We start from the raw sequence: 10,570 nt of genomic DNA on the forward strand, positions 1-10,570 counted from the left end.
ATTTTCCAGTAGAGACAAGAAACACTCTTATAAAGTAAGAATCAAAACCCTCAACGATTAACATTAATAGAATTGCCCCACAAGCCCTTTTAAATAATTATTAACAGTATAACCTTAAGGACCTAACCATATAAAAGGAGACGCAAAGACTTGATTTACAAGCAAAAATGCTTAATACAAATAATTAATAAAATAAACTCTGCACAAAAACTAAATAAAATCGTCTTTACAATAGTGACATATATATATATTCATATAAAGCCACTCAGTAAAAATACGTACTCATTACATTACGAACAAATAACCGAGAACAAACGTACAATACGTTCAAAAGAAAAATTATAACTCTTATACATGACACTTCTAATAATAAACTCTAATACCATGACCAACAGATTTGTTGAAATAAGATTACATTTTTAAACAAGCATAAATACCGCCTCTTATATATACATATATATCTGAAATTTTGTGTCTAACATCTCCATTACTATTTAGGAGAACTATAAGACTCAAATATCACTCAAATTATACTTTACTCAAAATATACATACGCTACCCACATATATATATCTGATCATGATTAATTCTATTACATATATTGAAATAAAATCGCTATATTGATCCTACTAACCTAATTATTAAATGAGACATACACATAGATACACCAAACGGAACAACAAAATGTACCTGTTGATCATCAACAAAATTTATAAATATAATGACTTAAAATTCAAGAGAATAAATTAAATAAAATTAAAATCCGTATCTGTTTCTATTTGATCTGTCGGATAAATAAAAGTCCCCCAACTATTCTTTATGACATACAGAATTTATTAAATAAATATAGTATGTGCTAACCAGAAATTAATAAGAGTTTTTTTCTCGATGAAATAAAATTAATTTATAAAACATTTTGTTGAACCAAAAGAATAAATAAAAATATAATAATAAGAACGTCTATGCTTATATATATATATCGTTGGAATCTTGTAGCACAAATCATAGGCTTGAACATCTCTCTCTCTCTCCCGCGTAAACACTCTCTTAAATGTAGATTCTCACCACTAGAAACCTGAAAAAGAAAAATCGTAATTAATAAAAGGTCTATATACAATTTCCTATAAAATAATTGAAGAGGATAATGACCCTCCAAGATAATATAATCAAAATATAAAATTTCTCAATTTAACGCTGTACATTAATACTAAATTATTTCATGACAAATGTCCTACCAATAACCAAGGACATAAATTTTAATAATATTTAAATCGGACACATGCATATATTACATAACCCAATTATAAATAAATACGCGTAAGGCAAATTACTAACAATAATAGTCAATCGCCATGTTATAGAAAACTAAATTCGTATAATTAATATATGCAATCCCTTATAATATCAATGAAAATTAACGCATAAGAATTAACAAAAGAAATAATAAGTTAACATTATAAATATATAAATAATAAAAAAAGGGAAAATTTACGCTTACTTATGTAATTTCTTTACGATTATCAAACCATAAATATGAAATGATTTATAAGCTTCCCTTTTCCCAATGAATATATATATATATATATATTCTCTAATAACGTGTAGGAAAAATATATAATAAAAATACAATTAATACACATACATGTACATATATTAAACACGACGATTTTTGCCCTACACGGATATCGCGAATAAACTAAGACAAAATAATAATCCCTTGAGAAATCAATGCTTTGACCAATGAGAATTTAATAAAAGATATTTCCAGCAACAGTATTCCTAAGCAAATTGTAATAAATTAGATAAAATCATTTTGATATATGAACAATCGAAATCTTAATGCATTAATCAAAATTTAAAATTATTATATGATCAATGATAATTCAATATTTCATTTATATAAAGCAAAAGTATCAACATTTATAAAATCTTATTGTATGCCGTTTATAAAATTAATATCTTAAGACATACAAACCAATATTAAAATTTTGATACATATACGTATACACATTCTTGTTAATTAATAATATAATTTTAAACCTTGTATTCCTTAACTTCCTCTAAAAAGAAATTAATACTAACAATCAAGATCTATATAAAATCCCGCGATGTGAGCGATTTTTAATAATCATCCACCTCGACATCGACAAATCCAAATATCATTTAAAAGTAAAGCCACGGTAGTCCTGCACCTGAAAGAGAAAAATTAATTAGTTAACGAATCTCAAAATTTTAATGAAACATCAATAATAAAATATAATTGGAAGAATCAAATATTAACGATAAAATTTAATAATTAAATTTTAGCGACAGACTTGATAAATTACTTGGCAGAATTGATTAAATAATTAATATGCATAGTACATGACAGGCAAAGCATATTATATAATCATAAAAGCAACACAATCGCCTTTAAATAATTAAAAATATAATAATTAAAACGTGCTAAAAATATAATAACATAATATTAATAGGTACGTCTTATAGTAGTACCATTAAAAATACTTATATAATCAAAAATCCTTACAACACCGATGTCTTAACTAAAAACATATATATATATATATGTTTATATATATATATTTATAAAATTATGCGTTGAAACAACCCCTATAATTTTCGACGTAGAAATGTTGATCCATCAACCCTCTTCCTCCCCGTATATAAATACATGTACGCTCCCATTCGGTAACCTGTAAAAGAAATAAAACAATTAATACAAAATAAAGCCAATACTTGGCGTAGACTTTGTTAGGATAATTCATTAAACGAATAAAGATTAACGATAAAAATCTGACGACCTTCTAGTAGCTTCCCCGGTGATTATTCTAGCAGTAAAATTTTAAAGGCAACCCCAAAAACAAAAATTTAAAATGTTTGTAACTTCGATATCTTTTACAATAGAGATATACTAAGGGCATAATTGTGATCCCATTACCAAGTAGATCAACGTACTAATCGATTAATTAATCAAAATAAGTACACGTCCTAATATGCTCCCGTATATAGTTCTAAAATAACAGTCCCTACTCACTAGAAGTATAAATATGATGCTAACAATCAAATTTACCAAACAAAAGTGTTGTAACTTCGAGATCTTTTACAATAGAATTATAAAAATAATATAATTATGATACCATGACCAAGTAGATCACCACACTAGTCGACTAATTCATCAAAAAAATGACGTCCAAACTTGGGTGAAAACGCTCTCGTATACATCTCTGGGATAATAATTCCAACATATTGGGTATATAGATGTAACCCCTCACGACGATAATATTTTATTTTCCATTGACCATCGATATACTGCTCCCAGTATAACCTATAAATCATAAAACCAAATAAATAATAGCTATGCACTAAATAATATCGCGATACTAATAATCGAAATACAAAACAAAATCGTATAAATATCAAACGAACTCTCCCTCTAAATAATATCATTAAAATCAAAATTACTAGTATCCGACTTAATATCGTCACAAGGATAACATAACAAATACAAGAATAATAAATGTTAAAATATTTATAATAATATAATTTAAGTGCCATTGAATAATTACAAGATATATATATATTAATCCCCAACTAACAATGAATATTTAATAAATATCCTATGAAACTTGTAAAGACAAAATTATAAATAAAAACGTAAGATAATAACCAAAATTTAACAATTGATAAAACTAATAAATTATATGGTACTAATAATTCTCTATGATTAAAATTGAAATTGCTTAAATGCAAATAATAATAATAACACTAATAACAATAATAATAACAATAATGAATTTGCATAAATTTTAATAAGACTTACCCTTAGAAATAATAATATATCCTTGACCATCAACATTTTAATTCAGCACTGCTTGTTTTTCTTGCTAAACCTGTTGACACCTAAAAACAAATAAAAATGAATATATGTTCTTAGACCATAAATTAATAAAAATATTAACGATAAGAAAATTTCAGAAACAAAATTTTGGTAGTAAAATCTAGCTTCAAATTCTACAAAATAATTCTAACAATTATACATATGAATATATATATATATATATGTATATATATATATATATGCATCCACTCTTATAACCAATAATAAATGAATAATAAGACCTTAACAAATAAAATATTCACTTATAATAAGCTAATAACGAAATTTAACCAAATACTAGCGGCCCATAACACAAATAATAATTTAAAGTGATCTTACCTGAAAATCAAATAAGAATACCTTATATGACGAAGTCACATGACCCCCCTCCTGGATGCCTGAAAAATTAATGTAAAATAATATTTGGTCATAAGAATAATAATTTCTAACACGAGGCTGTCAATATTTTATAAAAATTTGCAAAGCATTAAGTATAACAAAATGGATAGCATCTATATGCTTAAGGCATATACACATGAGCCAATGAAAAGAAAGAAAAACCAACTAGCATAAATGAACAAAATAATATAAAATTTAGATTAAAATAATTAAAAAATCAGAATAAGGCCAATGAACATCATCAAAAATCAACCATGAACATTTACGATCACACTCTTCTATATATGAATGCATGTACCAAGCCTTATAAAATATTAACACTTCATATAAAAAGTTTTCAACTATAATAATCCCCCTTTTTCAAGTACTTTAATGACAAAATTTCATAATACCAAACCTTATTAAGTATAATTATGTCAGAATATTACTTACTAGTAAGTCTTCATATGACGAAAATATATGGACACCCTATATTCGTGTTCCTACTCACCGGGTACCCCCCTGGCAAAAGTATCGCCTGAATAAATAAAATAATAATATTAAGGATGGACACCTATAGCTACTATGAATATAAAATGTATATACACAATTGTAAAATGCACGAACATTTACATATGAGCACTCTTATACGTATATATATATATATATATATATATATATATATATATGTACGTGCATATGAACATATGCAAATTTAATAATGTAAGACTAAAACCTTCCGAGAAATGAATAGAGCCCAGGTACATAATGTGCAAAATGACACTCGAAAAATAGAATCTAAATTCAAAAACTTTATTAAATAAAAATAAAAAATTACAACAATGAATATAATGACAGCAACTTCTTACCATGCATAATATACATATATCATTAAGTCAAAGGAAATAAAACGTGAAAACACGAGAGAAATAGAGAAATAATATGTGTACTTACGAATAATACTGCACAAAGAATATTATGCGTATAACTCTACGAGTCGAACAAGCGTGCAAGGCCAAGTCCAGCACGTCGCGTTATCTCCATTGGAATTTTTAAACATCCTCTCCCGACCTAAAGGCAGAGGGAAGATCTAAATTCGCGCTCGCATGAATGCAAACCAAATTAATACATCGACTTCTCTTTTATAATTAAGCATTAACAAAGCATTTTCTATTAATATCACACTATTATCCAGTATCATATACCTCTATATACATATATATGCATACTATATGTGACATATGAACTGACTACATATACACATATGCATACATATTTTATAACAAAATCCAATAAAATAAAAGTAGAGACGTAATAAACAATCGTCAGGACAAAAAATTAACAAATATTAATAGATAAAAATATACACCTTATATATATATGCATACTATATGTAACCTATAAATCGAATAAATTTACATATATGCACATATATTTTATAACCAAACTCAATAAAATAACGGTATAAATACAATAAATACGCGTCGCGATAGAAATTGACACATATATATATTAACTTGTCCAACAATATCCCTATATGTATATGCATGCTATATGCATATACATTTTGTAACAAATTTAACAATAAAACAAAGGAGGAGATATAATAGACTGCTACCGCGACAAAATTAATCAGCACACAAAACATATATATATATATATATTACGAATATTAACAAATAATTAATATTAATAACCCCAAGATTTTATACAATAATTATTAATCTTATACGATGATTATTAAATACGATTCATAAAAACTTGCTGAAATCAATTTTCATAAGCAATATGCGAATACATATCTATACATATATATATATATATATATATATATATATGTGCTAATATAAAAGTCGCCCAAATGAAAATCTTCAAAGAATAAAATATTGTCAGAATCAAAAGACCTCTTGAATAAAAGATCACGGTAGAGCGTGCAATGAATTCTTCGAGCACATCCGTCGTGATCATTCTTAGAAGTAAAACGAGCCGCTTTTTCATACGTTGTTCCGAGAACTGTAAGAATAAAATTTCTTTTAGCGACATAATAACTATTAAGCGAAGCGATAATTAATTTCCATATATTCTTATTGTAAAATTTATTGTAATAATAATGGCTTAACGCATTAGAATTTATTAAAATATTATTCATAGACTTGAGTAATCATTAAAAGTCGACTTTGAAAATTTTAAAATATATACATATAAAACCACAAAAATTCTAATTGTTAAAGCCTTTATTAAATAAATAAAAAATATAATGATAAATCTTAATAATTAGTCTTAAGATAATTATTAAACCTGGAAATAATACGTGTAATATGCCAATTTAAACCACGTAAACGAATTTTAAAAGGTAATTCATTAAAAAATATTACTGTTACTAATGTGTCTTATAAAGAGAAAGAATGCAGTGAGCATTCTTCGAAGGACATCCAGCATATCTATTTTTAGAAAAAGAGATAAGCCATCTTCGCATCCGTTGCGTTAGAATCTGCAATCCAAATGCTAAATTTTTCTTTACTAATTATTACTAATTATTAATTTACTAAATATTAATTAATTACTAATTATTAATTTTAACTATATACGCACCATTGTAAAAATCATTGTAATAATAATGGTTTAATACATCAGAATTTACCAAAATATCACTTAGAATTTAAACAATTGTTATAAATCGAACTCAAATTTTCTAATAACATAAATACGATATTATAAAAAATTCTGATTGTTAAAAATCATTATTAAAAATTATTCTAAAATTATTTAATAAATCTAAGACGCAAGACTTGCAATCCCTACCACAAAACTCTCACCCACCACATCGCAAACTCATAGCAGGAAGGGATAGCTCCAGCAGCCGACCCACCAATCACCAAAAAGGCCCACCTCTTCTCCCTACCATTAAACATCGAACCAGAGGAAGGTATATAAGGCCGCCGCCGCCGCCGCTGGTGTGTCTCTGCGCCATTAACTCGCCTGTGTCTCAGCTCTCTCTACGCCCATCAGATCTCTAGCTCTCGAAGAGGAAAAACCTAGAAGCCTACCGGACACCTTAACTTATTCGAAAATAACTTAGTCGCGATTCTGATTTTTTTTTTTCTTTCGGGACTTAGTCTCAATCTCTATGAAGAGAGCTGTATCAACATTAACACTTTAATAAAGTGCTACCATCCAGCAACCTCTGACTCTTTGGCCATTCTCTGCGCTGCCTTGCCACTTCTTCAGGTTCTCACCGAGGTCGAGCAACCCAGGGAAGGAGCAGCGGTGCCTGCATTCATCCATTGATCCCGTCATCCGGTAAGGAAATAATAAAATAATAATCATTCTTAATCAACCTTGATAATAACTTCGTATATTAGGTTGATTTATTCTAAATATATTGACAATTTTCCCAGAATCTTACCTGTCCGTATACAGACTTTAAATTTTTCTTTCGAGTTGAATTATTTAAATTTCAACCGATCCTCTGAGAATGCTCGAAGCGTATCCTAGAGTGTAGCGTCGTTCGAGTTAGTCACTCGATGTGCATTGAGTAGCAAATCCTACTCCTCTGCCGCTTCCACGGAGAGCTTCTCTGAAAGAATTTCTCCGTGGATCCTGTGCCGCTGTGACGTGACGTCTTGCACATCGATACTAGACTCAGAATCTAAGACTCGCTCCTAGAGGATCTGTCGAAATAATAGAATTAATGCACTGGCTTACAAGTTAACTATCGAAAACATTTTATGAATTTTATACCTATCTGAAGTAAGCCAGCCGCTTCCACCCGTATCCTCGTCTGTATCCTTGAATCTCCAGACCTCTCGGTGCAGCCGCATGCTCCTGGAAATTCAGTATATGCTAGATAAATTATCATCCGTTGTACGACAATTTTCCCCGAATCCTACCTGTCCGTATACAGACTTTAAATTTTTCTTTCGAGTGAATGATTTAAATTTCAACCGACCCTCTGAGAACGCTCGAAGCGTATCCTAGAGTGTAGCGTCGTTCGAGTTAGTCACTCGATGTGCATTGAGTAGCAAATTCTACTCCTCTGCCGCCTTCACGGAGAGCTTCTCTGAATGAATTTCTCCGTGGATCCTGTGCCGCTGTGACGTGACGTCTTGCACATCGATACTAGACTCAGAATCTAAGACTCGCTCCTAGAGGATCTGTCGAAATAATAGAATTAATGCACTGGCTTACAAGTTAACTATCGAAAACATTTTATGAATTTTATACTTATCTGAAGTAAGCCAGCCGCTCTTACCCGTATCCTTGTCTGTACCCCCTGAATCTCCGGACCTCGCGGTGCAACCGCATGCCCCTGAAAAATTCAAAATACATTAAATAAATCATTAATTGCTGTACCCCAATGAACTGTATATAGCCGAACGTTTCAACCATGATATGAGAACGAGTGAGATATACTATCATAATCTACATTCGTTTATCTCATAATAATCCGTTAAGCCGTACTATTCGTCTTAACTCTATGAACCACCTTGCTGTGACTACATTTACCTTATAAAACCATTCATCTTAACAGGTACCTTCCTACGCATCATCGTAAGTAAACCCCTTTTGTGTTAAATCAATCGCATCAAACATACTAAATAGTCGTATTCCCTCGGTAGATGGTTAACCCCCGCCGAACTTCTTCCGTTGGACGCGAAATTCCCCTCCGTGCCGCGGGTATACACCGCAGGCGTGCCTCCCGGTCGGTACTTAGGCTCCCTACAGCTCGTCAGTTGTTTGCCGACGAGAACGACTTAACAAGCAGAGTAACAAGGTACTCTCCAGTGCGTAGTTTCGCGCCCTCCCGCGCATACCCTTATCGTCCACCCCGAAACCCTCCAGCGGTTCTTCAAGAGGAACAACAGCCCAGAGCCAGGCCGCCATCGCCCAATTACTCCCCCATCCAGGATTCATCTAATCCCAGCTACTCGCCGGTCAGGACACCGGAAGATCTTCCTTCCATACCGGAAGAACGAAGACCCATAGAACAAAGCACAGAAACTGAGGCTGGTCCATCCAACCCAGGTCATGTTCTGGATCCCCCTGAACCAAATTTCTACCCAGAACCAGAGGACCTAGTCTTACCAAGCAGTATCCAACCCCTCGCAGGACTAACAGACGAAGATTTTATCGAGATCTACGAATACTTGCAGCGAGATAATTTCTTCAACAACCGCGAATAATAACCATATCTAGATATCGCCTTAGAAATGCTATAGAGAAGAACATTAACTACATACACACATCTATACGTATAACGATATACACTATCTACAACTGTCAAATAATAACAATAATAACAATAATAAAGAATTTGTAAAGCTCTAAGGAAGTAAACTAATAAAAGAAAACAGATCAAAAAAGGATAAATTGGGTCAGGTTCATCGCACCTAATCTATTTCCCATCGTCAATCCCTCTCCAGAAAGAAGCGCAAAAGATTCTTAGTCTCTCGGCGTCCTAGGGTATAGCCGGCTTGGCAGGTTGCCCTGAAAAAGAAATAGAGAGAAGTTACAATTGCGTAACAAATAAATACGTGAGAAGTTACGATCGAGACGTAACAACGAAATCTCAAAACGTAACACCATCTTGAAAAAAAGCGTCTAATTCACGTCAGTACGTCGCATAGGCGTGCGTTATTCGGATTAAAAGCATTCATTTCTACTTAGTTCAGTACTTCGCATCATCGCATGGCATCTTGAAAAAAAGCGTTTAATTCACGTTAGTACGTCGCATAGGCGTGCGTTATCCGAATCAAAAGCATGCATTTCTACTTAGTTCAGAAGTTCGCATCATCGTATGCTATCTTGAAAAAAAGCATTTAATTCACGTTAGTACGTCGTATAGGCGTGCGTTATTCGGATTAAAGGCATTCATTTCTGGTCAGTTCAGTAGTTCGCACCATCGCATGCTATCTTAAAGAAAAGCGATTAATTCACGTTAGTACGTCCTATAGGAGTGCATTATTCGGATTAAAAGCATTCATTTCTGGTTAGTTCAGTACTTCGCATCATCGCATCCCATCTTGAAAAAAAGCGTCTAATTCACGTCAGTACGTCGCATAGGCGTGCGTTATTCGGATTAAAAGCATTCATTTCTACTTAATTCAGTACTTCGCATCATCGCGTGCCATCTTGAAAAAATGCGTTTAATTCACGATAGTACGTCGCATAGGCGTGCGTTATCCGAATCAAAAGCATGCATTTCTACTTAGTTCAGAAGTTCGCATCATCGTATGCTATCTTGAAAAAAAGCATTTAATTCACGTTAGTACGTCGTATAGGCGTGCGTTATTCGGATTAAAGGCATTCATTTCT

The 10,570-nt window shown here is 31.4% G+C and overlaps 1 protein-coding gene across 1 annotated transcript; it reads left to right on the forward strand.

Annotated features, from left to right (window-relative positions):
• Positions 1-7,447: 7,447 nt before the first annotated feature.
• Positions 7,448-9,440, forward strand: LOC112639072 (proline-rich extensin-like protein EPR1). The gene is made up of 3 exons (XM_025411935.1): positions 7,448-7,555; positions 8,787-8,806; positions 8,875-9,440. The coding sequence occupies exon 3, from the start codon at positions 8,875-8,877 to the stop codon at positions 9,436-9,438; it is 564 nt and encodes a 187-aa protein (XP_025267720.1). The 5' UTR covers positions 7,448-7,555; positions 8,787-8,806; the 3' UTR covers positions 9,439-9,440.
• The last annotated feature ends 1,130 nt before the right edge of the window (positions 9,441-10,570 follow it).

Source organism: Camponotus floridanus, unplaced genomic scaffold, assembly GCF_003227725.1.
Source record: "Camponotus floridanus strain SB8 unplaced genomic scaffold, Cflo_v7.5 scaffold451, whole genome shotgun sequence".
Classification (NCBI taxonomy): Eukaryota; Metazoa; Arthropoda; class Insecta; order Hymenoptera; family Formicidae; genus Camponotus; species Camponotus floridanus.

Excerpts from the sequence above, each read along its gene's own strand:
- LOC112639072 (XM_025411935.1), top strand. The coding sequence starts at position 8,875 with ATGGTTAACCCCCGCCGAACTTCTTCCGTTGGACGCGAAATTCCCCTC.